Consider the following 23,799-nt stretch of genomic DNA (forward strand, 5'->3'; position numbering starts at 1 on the left):
ATCTCAACAATATGAACTTTTTGTACAATATTAAGAAATGAAATATCATAAACTTTATAAACAAAGACACCTTTACTGAATATCTATTTAGAAATATCAACTGAAAGATCAATCATTTGAATTTCAAATCTCGTAACAAATTAAGAATGTCTGATCTGGATAAAAACTGAATGATGGGATGATTCATAGTAATTTATAATAGTGGTTTAGTGATTTTGCTTTGTCATAGCTAATTCTAGTTATTCTTTAGTTACTTTAGAGAGTTAGTATAACAAATAAACAAATAACAAAACATAACAATTTACTCCACAGTTCATAAATTAAGAGTGAACTTACTGAAGAGAAGTTGAGGTCACAACAAGGTTTGTGACATGCTTTGATACTAACCATGTTTCTCCATGACAAATATTTTGATCCTTTTTCAAGTTTCTGCTGAGATTTACTAAGGCTCTGTTTAAGCTGATCAACCTCTGCCTCAAGTTCTTCTCTTCGAAATCTTTCTTTTGCTAACAAATTCTCTAATTCTGCACATTTTCTAAAATGTTATGATAAGAAAACAAAAATGTATTTAAAACATTTACAAGGTTTAAGAAACTTTGGATGTACAACTTTTTAAGTTCTAACCTTAAAAGCTACACTACTTGAGATATTTTCAAAATTATTTCAAACTGTAAACTGGTGTAGTAAAAAAATAATGTACACATATGTTAAGGATTCCTTTACTAATTATAAATAAAACTATTTTAATTAAGTTGTAAAACAAACTTGAGTACAAATTAAGTTACTCAATTGTCTATACACATTTATTTAGGGCTAGTCAAATTTGTGCGACCAGTAATATATACAACACCAGAAGCACAAGTTATTTTTAATGTCTTAACTTATAATACCATATTAAAAAATAGTGTATTTTTAAAGAAGAGAAGTGGTTTATTTATTTAGAAATGTTTACATACCATGCAGGTATTTTAGCAAGATAAAAAAAAAACAAATCAAAGGAATTCATACACATATATATATGTATTAAGAAAAACATTTCAATTTCCACATTCAAGTTTTTTTTTCTTCCCTCCTACAAGACTTGCATGACATAATAAGATTTTTAGATAAATTACCAATGTTAGGTAACATGTTACAAATGACTGTCTCAAAGGAAATAAATTTCACTAAAAGGGCACCAAGATTCATGAATTTTATCTAGAAAAATTTGATTCCATGGCACAGGATATTTCAAAAACTATTACAAAATTTATTTGTTATGTATGATTTCCTTCATTTTTAATGAAGCTACTTAAGCCAATACCTGTATTATTAATTCATCTTTATATTCTTATTTCTATATCTAATATCTATTTTTAGATCCTTAAAATTCCCTGGGTTATTTCGACAGGAATATTCTTTGAAGTGGGTAACAGTCATAAACTCAGTGATAAAATTATTAAATATTTTATTGGCCATTTTGCCTGAATAAATGCCTCATGATTTAGTCTTATATTGTCTGTTACAAGTTTTTTAATAAGGTTATTGATGTGAGGCTTTGCTTTGTTTCATTGGACTCTAAGTGTTCTTATAAACAAATGTGTAAAAAAGTGATTCAGTTATTTAGAATAATATAGTTTTGATGTTTGTTTGTTTTTTGGAATTTCGCACAAAGCAACTCGAGGGCTATCTGTGCTAGCTGTCCCTAATTTAGCAGTGTAAGACCAGAGGGAAGGCAGCTAGTCATCACCACCCACCGCCAACTCTTGGGCTACTCTTTTACCAACGAATAGTGGGATTGACCATAACATTATAACGCCCCCACGGCTGGGAGGGCGAGCATGTTTTGGCGCGACTCGGGTGCGAACCCGCGACCCTCAGATTACGAAGCGCACGCCTTAATGTGCTAGGCCATGCCAAATATAGTTTTGAAGCACCTTCTACTGTGTTCAGAGCCTCCTAAATAAATTTATGATTTTAACATGTTCCATATGAAATTTTGTTTCCCAGGATTAAGTAATTCTTAATATATAGTCATTTTTAAATATTTAATCAGGTAATCACCCAATATAAATACATATAGATTAAATTTTTTATAGCTAACAAAACATAAATGCATTAAAAAAGAGAGATGGTGAATGCCTACTATTGTTTTACATTCAAATTTGTTTTTACAGGGAAAATATATCACAACAGGTATTCTGCATCAGTCATTACTTTTTTCTATCACATTAATAAATTCATATATCCCCATAAAATTCATCCATTATAATGTTACTTTTCAATTATCTTTAAAGCTGAATTTCAAACTAAATAGTGAATTTATGACTGAAGAAAAAGTTAAATCACAGGTTTAAAAAAAGCTTTTTTTTACTCCTTACATTTTAGCAACCACTGGTAACCTTTTTCAAATGTATTCAGTGATATAATATGTAAATGTTCATCATACAGAAAATAAGATTATATAAATTACTAATTCTTTAAAATAAGAGATAACAAACCTTTGCTAAAATACTTTACCTTCACTATGCATTTGATTCAGTTAAATACATTATATAAAGTTTCTTGCATCTGGTTCTAATGTTTTCAAGCATTTTATAGCAAATTTAAAGTGAAATAATTATTCCACAACAGTTACGTTGATTGGTTTGTGAAGATGAGACCATTTCAATAACTAAACTGGCTAGAAGTTTATTTTTATTTTATTAAAAGTAATTAGATAAATGTTTAATAACATGTAGACTTTCCAAAGATCAAACTGTAAAGTAAATGTGATATATGTTACATTAGCTATAATTTGTTATGGGCATGAAATAACTCTTACTGTTTAACTTGTTCATTTTTATGCTTTTCTTTATCTTCTGGAGTTTCTCCTCCTAAATCTTGAAGATTTTTTATGGCAATTTCAAGCTGTCTTTGTACATCCTGAACTCGGGCAAATGCTACTTCTGAAACAGAGAATCGTAATAAGAACTATAATTAATAATGAAAATAGTTCATAGACTTATGAGATTATTGCATGCAATTATTCAGCATGTATAGCATCTTAGCAAGCTGCAATATGATTTTAAAAGTGGTGTAAACATGCTACAATAAAATGTTTGTTAGTTTTATGAAAAATAATACAGTAATTAAAGCATGAGAATAATTAAGTTTCATAAGTGTTGTGTTTTTAAAATTTTAAGATTCAACTATTAACAATAGTTTACATGTTTTAGGCATGTGATGCACATCTTTTAAGAGTTCATCAAACTATTGGAGAGAGAAAAAAAAATGATGATTTTGCAACAGTCCACAAAACTCAGAATAGTTACAAGAACACAGACATAAATTTTGACAGGGTAGGTAGGAGTCATCTTCAGTTAAGACAGCTTTATTTTTTCTGAGAGGATGGATGGCCTTTAGAATAGGTTACTTTCCAGTGTAATAAATGGTTACTTTAATGGAGTTAAGGAAAAGCTTGATTGATATCTGAATCTTTAAAATTAAGTTTTGAATTTTTAATAAACTAAAACAAAAGTGCACACAGTAAAATTATCTACTTTATGTCATTCTTAAAGAATATTCCAATTTGCAACAAACAAATTGCATCAAATTAATAGTATTTATAAAATAAAAGATGCCATTGAGTTACCATGATATAGTATTCACATTATTTATTTCACACTTATTTCAATCATTTGCAATAATAAAGAACTCTGAAATTAGGATAAGCAAGCCCTATTGAAAAATTCAGGAAATATTCATTTAATATTTGCTTTATAAAGCCAAAAACAAAACAATAACAAAAAACTAATATAATAATTTTTCAAACAAATCTGAATCACTTAAATACCATAGAAACAGTGAAACAGTGTTAAAGGACAACAAAGAACTTTTTGGTCCATCTAGACCACTCTATTCACTAAATTAAACTAAACCTTAAAAAAGACAAGCTATCCCCTATCATTTAAATTAACAGTATTTATCACATCTGAAGGAAACCCATTTCAAAGGCCTGTCAGAAAAAAACTCATTTACAACAGTCTTCTTCTTTCTTCCCTCTAGCCAGTTACCTATCAAATGAACCAGCCTAATCACATCACTTATATAAATATTTATTTTAACACGTTGGCTCCCACATGACCCACAGGTGAGTTGTGCTCTGTTTTCTTTTTAAAGGGCCACTTATTGACTGGGACACAACAGCTACTTATACAGATGAGAGTTGGATATCAGGACAACATTTCTTTTCTAAGTCCACCTATTTTTTAAGTTTTTTTATGTTTTATTAGCCTGATACTTGTATGCAGTATATAAAAATAGATTACACAAATAACTTTATTCAGATATAAATTAATACAACAAAATAAATTAATTTTTTTTAACAAAACTGTCATTTTGACATAGTGAATGTAAAAAAAAAATTTAAGGGAAATGTTATGTAAATTTTATAACATACTCTTTCCAAAAAGAGATTAAAAACAAATAAATCAGTTCACCATGAAAATAAAAATAATGAATAGTAAGAAAGCAATAAAAAGAGACAGTCATTATTATAGATATAATTTAAAGTTATATGACGTAATGTCTTTTACTGAAACAAATAATGCATAGAGCAGGGCTACCTTCACATTCATCACAGTATGTGCGAACTTTCTGGTCTTTCTGTCCGCTTCTTTTGAAATCATTGTCTTTCTTATTACACTGTAGCAGGCAATGCATCTTTTACAAATTATTCTGTTAGATTTGTCTATTTCAGTGTAAGTCTTCATAATGTGCTGTGTGTTTGCTCTTCCTGCTGTTTTCATTGGTGTTACTGCTGCTTGAGCTTTTACTTGACACAGTAATTCAATAATTGATTTTCAAAACTCATGCATTTGTATTTTTTTCTGGTGTGATTTATTGAATAATACCAAAACATTTACCATTGCTGTGTTTAGCAAACATTCAAAGGCAATCTTATGCTACCATTTAATACTCTTCCTTTGTGGTGAGAAATAACTGTACATTTGATTGAATATTTTATTTTATGATACTGTAATTGAGAACCATTTCTGGCTTTCTGACATCCACATTATTGATTCTTTATACAGTTTCCTTAATTGTGTTTCACTCACAACATAAGAACATCACGTTTGTCCTTCCATTTTGCAATCACAATTCCACCTTTTTGTTAGCAATCTACAATTTCTCCATTCTTTAATTTTGTACTTACAAGTTCCTTGGAATTAGTTACCATTTGTGTTTGCTTGTAATGTTCCCACAAGGTGGGTTTGATGCTCTTGCAGCTCTTTTGCTAAATTGATTAATGTATAGAAATTATCTGTAGCAATTGTGCTCTATGCATCTAGATAGCCTTATAACAAGATTAAGGACTATTTAAATTGCATGGGTAAATTCATCTAAGGGATGCCCTCACTGTTGCTGTGATTTATCTTTTCCAGCAAAAACACTGTTGATAAAGGTGTAACCTTGGGGATCATATAGTTTATACATTTTCAAACCATATTTATGTGTCTTCCCAGGATTGTATTGACAAAATACTAGACGACCTCATCATGGCACCATTGTTTCATCTACTTCAATGCATTCATTTGGAATATTAGCTCTTGTAAAATTTTTTTCAAGATTTCAAGTAACTTTCTAATTTTTCCTAAACAATCTCTTCCAATTGTTTAATTATCTGCAAAATGAACAAAATGAAGGAGTATTTGAAACCTATTTCTTGACATTATTTGTGATATGTAAGAATTCCTGTAGAAGAGATATTTCTGCCAATAGTAGGTAACCTTTGGGTATCTCACAAGTCCCGTGTACAAAATAAATCCAAGAAACTTTATTACTTAGTGTCTTTCCACATGCTTACCTTTGTGTTATCAGCTGCCTCGGTTTGATGATGATTGAGATTTGTTTGTTGAACTATAAGATAATAAATGTCATCATTGATCATGAGCTCAAACATGTCAAAAGGCATTACTATAGCATTTGTAGATGATCCTGGACATGGAGCAATAAATGAAAAAGTTTTTTGCATGGAACTGTTCACTAGGTGCCATCCATAAGATGGTGTGTGCTGCTGGGCATTATCATTAGTTTCAGCTTCAGTTTCAGACTCTGTATTAATTTTCAGATGTGAGGGCTTTTTCATCTTCTGAGTCAGAAGTTTCATTACTGGAAGGTTCATAATATGAATCTTCATAATCCTTTTTTACATTATCTGACTTTCCTCAATTTCCAAAGAATTTGATCTTGATTTTCTTTTTTAAAAGCATAAAAAATATCTATTGGCACATCAGATTGGTTGGAACTCATATTTCAACATATAAAAAAATGTTAAAAATATCTGAAAAAGGGAAAAAATAATTATTATACATAGATTCACAAACCAAAAAATTTATGCATATGAAATTTTGGCATAACTCAGAGGTTGGTTGTGTGGAACAGAAGACTAAATGGATTCTTAGGTCCCAAGTGAGCCACCTGTGGTTAGTGAGTGAAAAATGACCTTTACAATGTCTTTGATTCATACCTAACATGATACAAACATTTTACACTCTTCGTAAGATTTAAAATAAAGAGTAGCAAGTGGCTCACATATCCAATTTTTAATTCCTTTCACAACCTTATGTACATATTATCTGGTCCAGGAGCTTTATTATTCATTAAACTTCTCAATTTTCTCTTAAGTGGTCCAAAATTAATGTGATTATTTTGTTCAATCCTTTTTTTCATCTTGTATCTATTCAGAATGAGGAATACTGCATGAAACTTCACCAGTAAAAACTGAAGAAAAGTAGAATAACCCAGCTATTCAATAGTCGTTAGATATTAGCTTTCCTATATCATCCTTCAAAGGCCCTACTCCCATCCTAAGATTTTGCTTACCCTAAATGTATTTCAAGAAATCCTTATTATTAATTTTTTACATTTTCAGACAACTTTGCTTATTATACTTTTTTTATTTCCTATTTGACCAACCCTACTGATCTTCTATAATCCATCAAATCTCCCATCACTAGAGTTAGACTTCTTATATTAATAATGTTTTCTTTTAATCACTCTTTATACCTTTTCTGAGCTAACTTGGTTATTTTACATGCAGCCACTTTTTTGTCTATAAATAGCATGCCTATCCTAAATATTCAATAATTATTTTTAAAATCAGTATCTCTAACTAATTTAGTTGCCAGTTCGCAACAGGTAATTCTTGTGTCATTCCTTCTAAAGTTGCTTTTTTGAAATCTTGAAGTAAAACCTCATTATTTCTTATCTCCATGTGCAGCAAAACATCAAATTTAATTGAGTAATAATCACTTGCACCCAAATGTTGCACACTTTCCACTCTATCAACCATTTCTATATTAGAAGTAACTTAACAATAAATTTCAAATAACATTGTTCTTAGTAGATTGCCTAATCAACTGGTGAAAAAAAACAATCTGAACAATTTATACAAACCTGTCTCTTTCACAATATGACTTCAAAATTTTCAAATTCATATGCTTAAAATTAAAATCTCTCATAATTATAACTTCATAAGAGTTGAATCCTTTACCTCACTGTAAAGTTCCTCATTCATTTCATTAGTTTCTTTGGTGTCTGTAATAAATTCCAACTAGATGCCTTCTACCCTTATAATACTAACAGAACCCAAATAAATGTAAGCACCTTGGTATCAGTTTTATATTGTCAATTTTTGGTAAATTAAAAACACACATACACACACACACACATATTACATATATTTCACTCTGAATTAAAAATATTCCAATTGCCTTATTTAATTAGAATAACTAATATTAACTGACTATTTTGAAGAAACATCTTCATTAGAAAAAAAGGCAACTTCTAAAAGAGATTTAGTGTCAAAAAACTAACAATTAGTGCTTAATTATAAAATTCATAATCAATTCTTATGTAAAGTAGTTTCCAATATCTATTATTCAATTGGAGATAAACCACCAAAAGATTTCCCTATTACAGACAGATATTCACTAAAAGAGCTGTAAATCAACAGGTCTGACAAAAGCACAGACCTGATAAAGATTTATATGAATGTATGAATTGCCATTCTCTCTTATCAAAGTTCTCCAAACAAGTTGTCCATAAAAAAAACTTTTCAACAAATTCTGTCCTGCTAAGTGTGAAAGTCAAGTTATATTTTATTTTCAATTTGGTAAAGTTTTTGTTCACCTCTTCACAAGGCCCTGAATTTTATATCTACTAATTTATTTATTTTGATAAGTTTCAAATAAATTTTTTTTTCTTTTGACATACCACATGTGCTTTTGAAAGAAACTGTCATAAAGTTGATAACTGTTAATTATAATGAACACATAGCTTATCTCAAGGCTTACATAAATTGGTATGATCTGGTGGTTGCTAGTCAAGTCTTAACCACTTTTAAAAAATTTTTTCCAATAAACTAATCTTATAATAATAAGTATAATATGAAACACTAAAATAAATGTGACTATTTGATTTCAATTGAATAAGATATTCTGCTGTACCTCTGGCTTGTAATATATTTTCATTGTTTATGTAAGACTGTTCTTGTTCATCTTCATCAGACAATATAACATCTTCATCTGAATCTGAAACACAAAAATGACATTGGATTATGTGAAGTGATACTTTTTCAATAAGGACAAATAATTTTTGAGTACCTACATGGTGAATATATTTTACTGTAAGAGGTATTGCTATAACTCTTTTTTGTGAAAACTAAGAATTTATATAATTTAATACAATTAGTATGTAACAGCATTGTCTTGACAGAATGATACAGTGGAAAAAACTCTATTTCAGCAACTTCAATGGTAGCCATTAGAAGTTGAGTACACTTTAACAATTTTGTGGAAGTAAATCAGCAAATCATATGGCAACTACAGCTCATAGTCACAGTGGAACAGTATGTATCAGTACTACACTATAAATTGCTTGTCACTTTCTATATAATGACACCATAATTTATCACTTTTGGGAATGGTATGTAACAGTCCTTTCAAATGCAGAATATTCATACACTCAATTGATAAATATATGTTCACATTGGGTATTTAAAATTCTAAAATGAGAGTACTCCTTATAACCAATACATTGGAAAACAAAAAATATGGGTCAGCTCAAGGCATTAGGAATATGTAAAAGGTTATCTTGACCATGCGGTACCTCAAAGTGCACAATATCATAACAAGTTAGAATCAACAGTTCATAGTTCAGTGGCAAAAGCCATTCATGTACTCCAGGCAAAAATAAGCAACTTAATCAAGAAAAGATTACGAGCTAGCTCAAAAACCTTTGAGTCGTACCTGCCATTCAACCAGTGCATATCTCAAGGGACTGGAAAACGAAACAGGTATTCATGTTATTTCAAAAAAAAATATACCAGTCAAATTGTAAGAAACATAGTCTATGGATTTTTTTTTTGTGATTGAAATACAGAAACAAGAACTAAAAATCATTATTCTCATACAATAGATGGATTATAGAAAGCAGAGTGACAGTATGGTCTACTTCTGAATAGGATAGCCTTGTGATGGAGCTCTTTTGCAATGGAAACTATAATTCAAAGTTATTGTCAAGATGCACAGTTATCAAATAAAGCATGATCAGACTTAGCAACATGAACTGTAATGACATGGTGACTGTTAAAATGTGGTGAAATATAATGTATATGTAGATGTTTTTTTTTAAGGGTCATGAAAAATCTTTACATCTTTTTTCCCCCATGATCTGAGTAAGAAAATGATCAGTATAGTTTTTGTAATACTGAAAAATTCATCCCAGAGAAGTTATAAATTTTTGTTGCATTTATCTTCTTCTTTTAAAAGATAGAATAAACACTACTTTGTGAGCTATCAAACTCTAAGTTAGCAATTCAAAGTCAATTACAGAATTTTTTAATAACCCTTTCTCTATGGGATCAGTATAATATACACAAGTTTGTCTACATATTTGCAGACATTAAGTATTTACACTATAACTTTTTATAAAGTATATGAATCTTGACAAAATGTGGTACACTTTTAGTAAAGATTACAAGTAATTTGTATTCAAAAAATTAGATTTTCTAATCAAATATTTTTACTAAAGATTTGTTTGTGAAAATAAGAGTTTGTTTTGTTACTAGTCTGAGTGCAAAGTGATTTCATGTTATGAATAAAAAACTATTCTTCATCCTCAAAATCTCGTACATTACTTGTGTAATCTCTAAAACCACCTAAATATATTTCCAACACATGTTTTGAGTGAGACTAGATATATATCATGTTTTCTATACTCTATGTTTGCAAGGTCTGTCACTTAAGCAATCTCATAACCATCATAAAAAACTATGAAATAAATATCAATTGCTTTGTTGTGTTAGAATAACTATAGTATAACATGAAAATACAAATGTTTAGTCTAAGTAGCTTAAGTCTCATAATGCTATATATTTACATATATATTTATTATTTTTCCTTATACTAACCCATCCAGTATTTGTAATATACAGCCACATTTCAATTATTATGTTATATAGCTCTAGAGATTATTACTATTTAGAAATAAATTAACTTTTTTTTTAAATATAGAAGAATAAATTAAAAAGGTAGAGCAAACAATTAATTCTTCTCACTACAGCCTTTGTACTCAGTTGTTGCTGGACATTAGTTGCTGAGCCTTTTAAAACTTCACACATGGAGGATGTTAAGCAAAATTTCTTTAATGTTTTATTTATATTTACAGTTGAATAACCAAAAATCATAAATAACTACACTGATACCATAGAATTCCACTATAATTTATTAAGCTTAGTAACTAAGATGTATTTAGATTTTAAAAAGTGTGAAACTTCAAGCAGACTAAACACACAACCTACCTCATCGAAAACTTGGATAGAATGAAGTAGCCTTTTCACAGATTAAAATGGCTGAGAAAACCACTCTGGGGACATTCTAAGCTGTTGGTTGGTTATTAATATCATATACTGAAGTAAGTGTATATAAGGGATCAATTCATAAATGAAAACAGGTAAATGGGGTGACTATGTTTGATTCAGTATATAAGCCATATCTTATAATATAAAATAAGAACCTCGTATCTTTTTATTTTGCTGAGATATGGCTTATTTACTAAATCAAACACAGAGACCCCATTTATATGCTGCATTCAACATACCATTTGATTCACTAAAATTTATATTTAGATGTGTTCTTTCAATATTTACTTTTAAATAAAGAAATTAACTCATGTATAATATTTAAGTTTGAATTATAATCTACAGATTGATCCCAAACTTATTAGCATAAATTCATAAAATAATAGTTCAATAAAATTCTGAATGAAAATTAACAAATGTTATGACATGGCCTTTGACCCGTGACATCTCACAAAGGGGCAAAACAAAAATACCACAATGTTTAATTCAGTAAACATAAATATATGTCACTTACAAAGAAATAAGAAAGAGAAAATAGTATTCATAAACTTACTTACAATTTTAACAAATATATGTATACTTGATATCCATGATTAAGATTGATGGTTTTTCAGCTTCCAAGACTTTACTGAGTCATGCAGTATGTCTATGGACTTACAATGCTAAAAACCATGTTTTGATACCTGTGGTGGGCAAACCACAGACAGCCCTTCATGCTTAATTAAAACACAAAAAAACAAACTACCAACTTACTTCGAGTTACTGCTGTATATATATATATATATATATTTTTATGTTGAAAATATTTACTGCTTGGATGCACAGATATATATGTAAACACATAGAAGAGAATAAACCTATAGTTAAAACTGTTTTGTTTTTTTATGTTCTTAAAATCAACACATTGTTAAACTGTCAGACTAACACTTGCCAGTTTTATTCAAAATAAAATCATTAGGTTACAGTTGGTTGGTTGATTTGATGTTTTATGGTGCAAAAGTAACTAGGCTATCTGCACCAAACATCCAGTAAAAAGTTACAATTAAAGTCAAATTATTAAAATTCATAAAAGGAAATTACGAAAATAAGGCAAAGTTTAATTTTTGAATTTAAAATATAAATAGCATGAAATCCAATTTTTACATCTAATTTACAGCAGTAAGAGAACAGCTGCAGTAATATAAGTTGCAAAGGACTTTCTTTAGCATGATTGTGTTTATCATAATTTGTCAGGATGACTAGCAGATCAGTCCAAAAATCAGTGTTAGTCACCTGAAGTTCGCCTTTCCAGTTCTGATTTTGAGTTATTTGATGTTATGGCCATTTTCAGAAAGTAAAGTAATACAAGTTTTAAAAGACTTGTAGCAAACTTTTAATTATTATAACTTGCCAGGATGACTAACGGGTATTTCACACAGCAGCATTAGTCACCTGAAGTTGGCCTTTCTATTCTAGTCCTGGTTTCAAGTTATTTTACATTACAGCATTTTCTAATTTCAAATTGAACTAGATGTACTTTGATTCTTAAAATTGAGTCACATTAAAAAAAGGTCTAATGTATATGTTAAAAAACTTAAATAGCATTAAAAAGATTAAAAAACTAAAAACATTTCTAAGTTGGACAGTGTCACCATCACCAATAACACTGTCTAATGTTACAATAAACCTTTGGACAAAACATGTTTAAAATTGTGCAGTTGTTGAGAGTCATAACAGCAGCAAGACAGTAAAATATGGCTTACACAGACAACACATTGGTGCATCAGTCCCAGATAAATGAAAATGATGAGTTAAAAAACTGTGACTGATGCTAAGTCTAGTTAGAACAACTTTCTCTTTCAGATCCTTATGGAAACAAAATGGTCAAAGTCCAACAGAGGGTTTTATTTTTAGAAAAGCCTTGTTTTCACATTGCTCACTCCAAGTCAACTGCCAACTGGCACAGAGCTGAGCCTTGAATACAGGACCATAGCCCATGCATGGAACAGGCACAGCAGTGATAGTGCCAAAACAGACAAATTTAGCTGCAGTGTCACGAGCCAGTTCCCACGAGTACCAACATGGCCTGGTATGCAGAAAAACTGGATAGAAGTAGATGTTAAAGAGAAATGGGCCAGTTGGTTCTGAATATTGGCAAGAACTAGTGTGAAGCAATTCCAGGACCATAGAACTAAGTGAATCAGTATAAATAGTGCAATTTGAGTACTGCTTAGCTTCTATGTGATCCAGGGCAAGAGAAATGACATACAGTTCAGCAGTAAACACAAAAGCTGTAGAGGGAATTTTGTGCGCAACCACCAAACCACAACAAATCATGGCACAGCCCACACAGTCACCTGATTTCAAACCATCCGTATAAATAGGAATGAAAGGATGATTCGAATGATGTTCAGCAAACAACAGACAGTATTTCCAATCAGGAGTGTCTGCTCTTCTCAGATGACTTAAAGACAGGTCACATTTGGAGACTGTAACAAGCCATGGTGGGATAGGCTCACCAGTAGATACAGCAATGTTATCCAAGGATAGACCCAATTCATCCAACTGCTCCTGGATACAAAGGCCAAAAGGGGCAATGGTAGATTGTATGTTTTGAAAAAGCATGGCCCACTGAGGAAGGAAAACACAACCCAGGTGGGATGCTTTGGTAAGGAACAAAGTTTCGAAACATACAGTAAAGACATTTGCAAATGGCAGAGGTGCAAAGGAGGTTCATGAGACTCTGTGTATAAGCTCTGAACTGGGGATGTGTGGAAAGCCCCAGTGCAGAGCTGAAGTCCCTGATGATGAAGGGGGTCCAGCATCTTTAAGCCCGAGGTCCTGGCAGAGCTATAGACCAGTGATCCATAGTCTAGCTTTGATCAAATAAGAGCATGATATATCTTTAGCACAGAACATCAATCCGATCCCCAAATGGTAGAAGAAAGGACACAGAAAATGTTCAGTGCTCTTGAACATTTGACTCATAGCTGCTTCATGTGTGGTATAAAGGTCAGCTTACGGTCAAAAATAAGCCCCAAGAACTTTGTCTCAGGGACCACAGATAGCACAAAGTCACCAACACGAAGTTCAAGATCAGCGTGAATACCCCATTGGTGGTAAAAGTGCATGGACATGGTTTTAGAGCGAGAGAAGTTAAATCCGTTTGCTATGGTCCACTTCAATAAACGATTGGGGGCAGTCTGTAGCTGCTGCTCAATACACCTCATTTTCGACAACTGACATGATATGAAAGTCGTCAACATAGAGCCCATTTGCAACAGCAAGAGGGAGTTGTTCAGTGACAGTATTAATCTTTATACTGAAAAGTGTGACACTCAAAAGACAGCCCTGGGGGACTCCAAGTTCCTGTAGAAAAGAAAGTGTCAAAGCACAAGAACTTGGAATCACCTGTCCATTAAAATTTTCTTAATAAAAATGCCTTACTTCCATGTTGTATCATAAGCTTTCTCAAGGTCAAAGAATATTGATACAAGATATTGTCGTTTGAGAAAGTCTTCTCTGATTGATGTTTCAAGTTGATTCAGGTGGTCCATGGTGGAGAGCTGTCATCGGAACCCACATTGGGTCGGCAAGAGGAGGTTGTTTGATTCAAGAAACCAAACAAGGTGAACATTAACCATCCTCTCTAAGGTCTTACAGAGAGAGCTCATCAAAGCAACTGGATGGTAGTTTGAAAGAATCTTGAGATCCTTCCTAGACTTAGAGAAAGGAAGAACAATAGCCTGGCACCAGGCATCAGGAAAAACATTCTCCTGCCAGATCTGGTTAAAAACAATCAGAGGAACAGCAAGAGAAGCAGGAGATAGATTGTGCAGCATTTCATTGTGTAGTTCATCAGATCTGACTGATGTACTACCAGACCAATGAAGGACCAGTGTGAGTTCCACCAGTGTAACTGAACAATTACAGTCACAGAGAAATCAGCTCTAAAGGAAAGAGATAATTGCTCTGTCTGAGTCTTGATGGCTAAGAAGGTAGAAGCAAAAGTGCTAGATACCCGGCAAAAGCTTTCACCTGGAGTATTGGCAATGCTCTGGGTACCAGCTACTTCCTGGTCATCAGAGAGCAAGATCGAGAGGGGGCCAGAATTATTTTGCCCACTGACCTTTCAAATCTTGTCCCATATGACTTTGGAACTGTTGGTAGAAGATATCTGGTTGTGAACTTAATCCAAGAGACTTTCTAATTTTGATGTCTTACCTACCAAACATGTGCATGGGCCTCCTGGAAAGCAATGCAGTGTGAGAGTGTGGGATACCTATAAAAAGTATCCCAGGTCTGTTTTTGAACCTTCCGTGCCATGTGGCAGGCAGGATTCCACCACAGACGAGGACATCATGAAAAATGCGTCAAGGTTTTAGGAATACATTCAGCAGCTGCCTGTATAATACAGTCAGTTACTTCTGCCACACAGTCTTCAATTCATGGCTTACAGGTGATGGCAGGATCAAGTTCTGCGAGAGCAGTGAAATAGGGCCAGTTTGCTTGATCCAGCTTCCACAGGGGCACGTGAGTCAGGTGGCATCAACCATGGCCAGTCTCTTTCAAAATTATAGGAAAATGATCACTGCCTCATGGATTATTGTCAACCATCCATGAAAAGTGGGAAAATAATGAAGGGTAGCAAATTGAGAGGTCAATAGCAATAAAGAACAGACAAGGTACATGAAAATAAGTTTAAAACCACTATCAAGAAGAGAAAGGTTGTGATCAGAGAGCATATGCTTTATGGAGTAACCTTTCCTATCAATATCAGCACTTACCTGGAGGGGATGATGTCCATTAAAGCCACCCAGGAAAAAAAGGGAGACAGCAGCTGTTCAATGAGAGAATCAAGGTCTGATTGATCACAGGTCTCTCCAGGCAAAAGATAGAAAGAATAAACAGTAATGGTACGACCCAAGAAAATACAGATGGGTACAGCTTCCAAGGGTGTGTTGAGTGGCAAAGACAGGGTTGGGTCCATGCTGATCAACCAACAGTGCTACCCCTTCATGCACTCGTCCATTACACAGCCTGTCATTTCTTTGTAAAGAAAACCACCAAAAGGTGACTGTGTCAGCAGGTTTCAGAAATGTTTACTGTTAGGAAAGACATACAGGATGGTAGGAAACAATCAGTGCTTCGATATCACCCAGATTAGAATGTAAACCTCAACAGTTCCATTGCATCAAGGTGGTTATATTTATTTATGTGTAGGCGAATTGGGTGGAGAGCCCTTCTGTTTACTACCACATCTTTTTTCTTTATTGTCTTTATTTGAGGGAGGTCTGTCAACCACTGTGGATCCTGCCCTGGTTCAAATGGGCAGGTCTTTGCTGTTGAAAGAGGATTCCAGTGACTGAGGACATCACAGAATGATCGTTTTGCACCTTGGGATGGGGAAAGAAGATGTGCCTGAGGAAATGCCCATACCCAGAACCAAAGGAAGTGGATCTTAGGGTTTGCTGGAATGTATGTTAGGGACAGAGATGGGTCTTGAAGATAATTCATCAACTTTTTTAACCATGGAGGTCAAAAGACTTTTCATTAGGTTTGAGAACGATTCTCTTGAAGGCAGAGAGAAATCCATCTGCACTCCAACTGTAGTAGTGGAATGAAGTGCAGCAGCATACATCCAAAATGAAGTGGTGAATAACAACTTTCGAGCCTCAAGGTAAGTAATGTTTTGAATCCTTTTCAAATGCTGCACCTCTTTTTCTTCCAACCATTTAGGGCAAGAACAAAAGTAGGATCGGTGAGAGCCATTGCAACTGATGCAATGAGGATCCATTTCACACTCACAGGCATCATGGTTCCTTGACATGTGCTCATTGCAGTGACCAAACAGTTGACACTAGAAACATCTGAGAAGGTTTGGAATGTATGGCCATACCTTGCAATTTAGATAAACTGACTTGATGATGGCAGGTGGACATGGTGATGTAAATGTCAGAATGAGGACATTGGTCGGCATCATAATTTCATCTTTGCAAGTGGAGATACACATCACTGCAGAAACTCCTCGGGTGGAGAAACCATTCAGAATCTCTGATTCAGGGATGTTATTCAAATCCCTCTCAACAATAACTCCTCCTGACAAATCCAAAGTAGCATGAGGTGTAACTGCAATAGGTATATCCCTAATCGCCTTTGAATGCAAGAGGAGTTCACTGTGTTGAGATGTGGATGTTTCCACCAATATGTTACCAGAGCGAAGCTTCTTTACCAACTCTGAAGAGCCAGCAACTCTAGTCCAATGTAAATGTTTGTCTGAAAGAGAACACAGTGTATAAAAAAGAGGTATAGGTGTTACAGATGTTGAAGATCGCTGCTCAGAATCTTCAAGATGTAATCATTTACTTATGGACTGTTTTTTCACTATTTTATTTAACTTTTTATTTGGAGGATCCATTATAAAAAAAAAGAAATTTCAGTGCCCAATGACCCCACCCACCATGGAGCCCTATGATAGCACACACTACAATGCCAAACAAAGCCACTGCAGCAATGCCAGGGTTTTGTGAGCACTATACCCAAACACCAGCATCAGTTACAATGTCCACAACACCTGTTGAGAACACCCAACACTGGTACTTTGTTGACCCTAGTCCAAGTGGACCAGCCAACTGAACCTAGGAGGGCCATGCCAAGGCTGCCCATCTACAGGAATTCAAGGCCAAAGTGGTGTGTTAGGGTTGGACCTCTCAACTGCCAGGATCCTCTCTTCCCTTCACTGGTCACCATGCATGGCAAACACATGGGTAGATGTTCAGATCCCAAAGGAGGTAAACTACAGGAATAGAATCTTCCCTGGAAGGTCCCTCACTACGCACAGGAATCCACACCAAGGGGCATTAGGTTATAGAGTGGATGCCTTTTTCATTTTACTTTTGGCCACTTAAGAATAAATAAATATGTCTATATATTTAAATTTGTATAAAGTACCTCTTATCAGTCTTCTTAAATGGTCTTTTTATTAAAATGGTTATTTCTCAAACCAAAGCTGACTGCCAGAAAATAAACATCTCAGTAACTTCTAAAATCCATAACAGAAACAAAATAAACTATTGAATTCAAAACACCACAAGTCATCTACAAATTATTATAAATTTCCTGATTTTCTGCACTGAATGAAGTAAACAACTTATTAACATTTCATGGTGATAAAAAAACCAGAAATTTTTGCATGTGAAGAATTATAAAATGATTTTCCTCCAACCTATTAAAAACAAAGTCACAGCATATACAGGTATCAGAAGTAAGTTGTACTTTAATTTATTAGAAAACATGCTGCATGGCTATGTTAAATGTGTGGTAAACATACCTATGGGTACACCAAGAAGCCTTGCACACTTCCACTGAGCAAATCTTACAGCGATGTCTTGTGGTGTGTCTCCTGCATTGTTAACTGCTCTGAGATCAGCTCCTTTTTCTACCAACCAATGTAAACAATCTTCATGTCCTTGTCCAGCAGCTGTAAAATAGAATGATTTAAAAAAAAGACATTATATAAAGCTTCTCACTTATTCTTATAATCTTATTTTAATGAAGCACAGTTTAATATAATATTTTGATATAGAATTCAAAATAGCTGTATCATTTATGTAATGTTCAAACAGTGAGTAACTATCAAAATTTCAGTAACTGTGTGCTACAAAAAAATAATATCCCTTGGTTAAACTACAATGGAAACTGAAACCTCAAGATATTTTATAAAAGTACCTGCAAAATAAAACACAACCCTGTTTAATATTAATCATTAACTTAGTGATAAAACTCATTTGAAACTGTGTACAGAGTATTTAATGGCAAAAAGTTCAGTCTAATTCTTGATCATAATTATTTGTGTGTTAGCTTATAAACATTTTATTATAATTTAACTAGAATGCAGAAAATAACGTTTTAGTTCAGAATTAATGTATGCAAGCAGAATGCAATCATGCAGACTTTTAAATATATACATAGTGTACAATTTTATCTACAAATAACAAGTAAAAATTTATAACACTTCTTATTCAAGGTGTTTGTTATTTATGTAAAAGAAATCTTGAGAAAGTGAAAGTCAATGAAACATTGACATTTTTAAAGACATTTTAAAAGTCTTCCACCTTTTGTCTTCAAGTCAGTGTGTGTTAGCTGGAAGACTTGGTAGTTATTTTAGGTATATTAGAAATCTTGTAGGTGCTCAGAAATTAATGTTATTTCTTTTTGTCCTTTTCTCATTTTCGATAACTTTGATGAGTTAATAATGGTTTCTTTGGTTTTTCAGTTGATTTTTCATAGTTCAGGCATGATGAAAAATGGTGAAGAAGGTCAAAAGAGCAGTTGTTTCTTTGACGGTGATTTGACAAGAAGTGTTTTGGAGCTTCTAATCTGACAATTAATTAACTAGTCATTAACAGCAGATCTAGACACCAAAAGGCCCAGACCATGTAGACCAGTACACCTCGTCCTAAGTCAGTGTGTGTATGGTATAGTCAGTTTTTATATTATTCTGGTGGAATGTAAAGAGCATGTTAAGATTGGTTTGTTTATCCATTTCTGATTGGTGGAGAGGCTTCCTGTGGATTTAAACAATGGTAGCCACAGGATACTCACCTCTAATCAAGAATCTCTGTTTAGTGAAGGTTTTATTGTGTTAACATAAAATGATTCTTTAATTTTTCTTATTTCCCAGAATTTGTTTGTGTCAATGATTCCAGCTTATTTCTCAGTTTATGTGTCCAGTTAGCAGTGTGTTCTGCAATGGCTGAATTTTGTGTTTTTATCAGTCTTTTACTGTTTTTATGTTCTTTTATTCTTGTCATGAGTTTTCTTCCTGTTTCTCCTGTGTATGTTTCATTGCTAGGACACAGAATTTCATAAATTACGTTTTTGTGTTTCTCACCGATAGGTTTCTGGCTGAATTTACAATAAATCATTTCACCAACAGATATAAACCAACTAATCACAACACATTCTCCACAATCCACCAGAATAATATAAAGACAGTCTACACCCTATACACACTGATTTGAAGGCAGAAAAATTTCAAAACATTGCCCTATACATTTGTGTTTCTAGAACAGGCAATTCCCATCTATTCAAATAAGTTTCATTAAGTATGATGTATATTACAAAAACAAAGATTATTTACACTATGTTCTCTAACTTAATGTACAACCATTTCACTTTATCTCTATAAAACAGAAAAGTAAGGGCAATCAAGTTTAAAACATTTCTTTCTTTGTTGAATCCTAGTCTGTCTTAATAATCACAGATAAAAATACAGTTCTCCACACTTCTGTCTGTTCCACAGTTGACCATGGAATAAAACTGTGATGAACTTTTATTAGAAGGATAAACCAAAACATATTAATATAAGAATTTTTATCCTACCCTTATGTGCAGGAGTTGAACCCCATTTATCTCTTTCGTCAACCTCATAAATGCCTTGTTCAATTAACAACTTTAATCTTTGAAGGTCACCTTGGTATGCAGCATCATGAGCTGGGTATGGTGGATCTGTAAAAACAAACTCTTTTCCAAACCCAAATCAATCCCAAATTATTTAAATATTTTCACACTTCTGATACTTAAAATTACTTTTAATAATTTTTTTCTAATTCTAATATACGATATAAATAATTTTATTGAAATTAAAAATACCTCCTGTATTTTCATATACCAGTTATTAAAACAATTTATGTATATACCTGTATGAATGAGTTGTACAATTGTTTTCAGTTAAATATGTAAAAAAAGATTTTAAAAATGTTTCTTAGATGATTTAAACATGTATATACATAGTCATGTGAATGGAAGAAACGCTTGGGAATGAAAAACAGAATTCTCAGTATATGTTCAATCAATGTATGAATTACAACCTATTCACGTTCACCACCATCAATATTTTTTAAAGCAGCAATTATTTAAGGAAATATACTGTACTGCATAGATAAATAAAACAGATATTCTGACTCTATAAAAAAAACAAAAATAAAATAACAATATACTGCACACGAATTAATTTGTCTGTGATCAACAGGTTTATCCAAGATTTTTTTCCCTAGTATACTTGTAAAAAGAAATATTTTACAGAAATCTTAAACACTCTAAACAAATAACACAAACTTCCTCATCCAATACACTTTTGTACTGCAAATGATCTGTAACTAAAACTACATGAAGACTGTATATGCATCACATAGATTGGTTACTAGACTGAATGCAAAAACAAACAAAAAAAATCTGTTCAGCATACAGACTAATGAAACAGCTTTGATTCATTTATGTACCATGAACTTCACAAAGTGTTTTTTCCTTATTTGCTTCCATTTCTATTGCACATTCAACAATATTTCTTCTGTAAAACTTTTCTGCCAACATTTGTGGTGTGAGTCCTACGACATTTCTTGCTTTTAATGGATGTTGTGACATACTGGTTTTCAGCAGGTTCTTGACAAGAAAGCGAAAGCATTCCACATGACCTTCCATGGCTGCTAGATGGACTGTGAACATTAAATTAAAAAATGTACCAAATGTATTTATCAAAATTACTTGATCATATTCTCCAGTAGCACAAAAACTATACTAAAATATATACATTCCAAGTAGCATTATTTACACCTTTTATTTTTATTAACTTTCATCAAGATCTTAGTTCTCACACCTGCAGAACCAAATTTATTTCAGTGAATAATCTATTTTTTACCTAAAGAGCATGTATGGGGTTAAAACCATTGAAAGTTAAACACAAAGATAAATTCAAATTTTACATATCATTATTAGATAAATATTTTTTATACTTCATACATTGTGGTGAGAAGCTGATGCTCAAAATTAATGATGTGACTTAAAGTAATACATTTTAATAAAGCATAGATACAATGCCTTAAATAATCTTTCTAACCAATTGTTCACCTTTCCTCATAATAAGTAAGAAGCAGAGATGCAGTATACAGAAACCTACCACTGGAATGCTTTGAATCTGAACCTTATCAACTTTACATGCATAATAAAGTCCAAAAATAACAATGAAGTTCTACTCACTGAAACCTTTACACCATTCATAAATAAATAAAATGAGTGAGTTGCTAATTTTTGCCCAAATATTTCCTGAAAATGACTTAAAGAATATAATACACTAACACAAATTCCACCCACAGCAGGTGTTCAGTTAGGACCTCGACAAGCTTCTTTGTCACAAAACTGTTCCTGATTGATTCTAACTGTATTGTAGTGAGCAATTTGATGTGCTTTTGTATTTGGGGGGGAGGTTGTTCATGGTTTCTTCTCATTGGATTTATGCTTCATAACTTGGTAAGCAAGCCTAACTTTCCTTTTGTAACTTGCATCCTGATATTTCATTGCCTTTCTTAAAAGTTTCAGACTTCTGTGATAAATCACTTTTCCATTTAGCCATTTTTGGCTTTATGGTTTTTGATGTTTTTCACTATTTTACACTTACACTGAAGAACAAATAATACTTGTGTATCTTATAATGATCGAGTTACTACAAAATTATTGTAAATATATATGTTACAAACCCCATGAGAAAGATGCGATTCTTTTGGTCACAGAACAATTCAATTCATAGTGTATCCTTGGACTCTCTGGAAGAAAAAGTCACTTTTCTTCTGAAATATCACAATGATTCTCAACTTGGGAAATTCACTTTTAATTCTGCATTAAATTAATTTTACCACAGTTGTAAAAATGTTATTGAAAAAATGATTTCATTCTCAATAATAAATGTAAAAAATTAATGTACATTATTAAAAAAAGAAACAAGTATCATTTCTTCATTAAGAAAAAAATGTTATAAAAATAAAGTCCTATTATTTTTTTAACTGTAACGAGGGTCCATTTCATAACATTTTTTATTTTGGTGCAATATAAAATTGACTTATTTCTTAAAAAAGTGGGCACAAGTACTAACTAAACTTTGTTAAAAAGAGACCCAATTGTATGCTAGGAACTTCCTCTTATGACATGAAAAATTATAAGAAGTTTCGTATGAACTGAACTTTAAGTGCAGGAGAAGTTTTGAAGGCAGATGAACATTAGCCTCTTATATGTATAATATAGTTGATTGGTGGTAACAGTAAAGAGTAATTTTTTCTGTAAAACATGTTTGTGTGAAAACATATTTCTCCTTGTGCACTAGCTTACTGTCTTTTTAAAACAAATCAGTATTAGGAATATTTATTTCAGGCATATTTGAAATAGAGAAAAGCTTGAAAAATAAGACTAGTATTGGCATTTTAAAGCTATTGTACAAAATTCCACATAAATTAAGATATTTCAATACTTTTACTGCTATATTATGTTAATAGTAATAAATATACACCTACGTACAATGATAGCATTAAATTATGTTTCCAAAAAACAACCAGGGGCACAGCTAAGTATTAGCACACTTAATCCATGCCCCAAATTCCCATTTGCTGTCTTGAAAGATCAATATCATACCAAAATGCTAAATATTTCCAAAAGCTATTGGCCAAAGTCCCAAATATTTTAACATGTCGGCTGCCATGTGACCCATTGGCGAGTCACAACAGACTTTTAGTTATGGACTACACAACACACTGGTGGGTCACAGACAATTATGTTTCAAAGCCAAATTTATCCTATGGCATATTAGTTTGGAACACTGTGACTGCTAACATGTTAAGTACATAGTTACGCCTCTGAATACCACATCACCTTTAACCATGTTGTTCAAATGAGGTCTGCAAGTATACAGATATAAACATAAGACCTTATATTGTAGCTAGTTCTCTTTTTCATCAGTCATACTAAATCCAACAAATTTATTTTTTTGTTTTGAATATTTTACTCTACTTGCTGACCTCTGTTAATCAAAAATGATGATGGTTACTCACACGTGAATTTCAATGAACGTTTTGGACTGTATTATCATTTATCATAGTGCTAGTACATGT

General features: G+C 32.4%; 1 protein-coding gene across 9 annotated transcripts in view; it reads right to left on the reverse strand.

Moving 5' to 3' along the window:
• Window positions 1-23,799, reverse strand: part of LOC143238301 (ankyrin repeat domain-containing protein 42-like) — a 36,305-nt gene that overhangs the window by 3,350 nt on the left and 9,156 nt on the right. For 8 of the 9 annotated variants that reach the window (XM_076478398.1, XM_076478394.1, XM_076478396.1 and 5 more), the window contains 6 exons: window positions 21,148-21,360; window positions 20,249-20,389; window positions 18,195-18,344; window positions 8,472-8,555; window positions 2,804-2,927; window positions 388-535 (listed from right to left, as the gene is read on the reverse strand). In XM_076478398.1, the coding sequence (XP_076334513.1) occupies window positions 388-535; window positions 2,804-2,927; window positions 8,472-8,555; window positions 18,195-18,344; window positions 20,249-20,389; window positions 21,148-21,360 (860 nt within the window). The remainder of the gene's footprint in view (window positions 1-387; window positions 536-2,803; window positions 2,928-8,471; window positions 8,556-18,194; window positions 18,345-20,248; window positions 20,390-21,147; window positions 21,361-23,799) is intronic. The other variant, XM_076478392.1, reaches the window with a different exon arrangement.

This window comes from Tachypleus tridentatus, chromosome 13, assembly GCF_004210375.1.
Source record: "Tachypleus tridentatus isolate NWPU-2018 chromosome 13, ASM421037v1, whole genome shotgun sequence".
Taxonomy (NCBI): domain Eukaryota; kingdom Metazoa; phylum Arthropoda; class Merostomata; order Xiphosura; family Limulidae; genus Tachypleus; species Tachypleus tridentatus.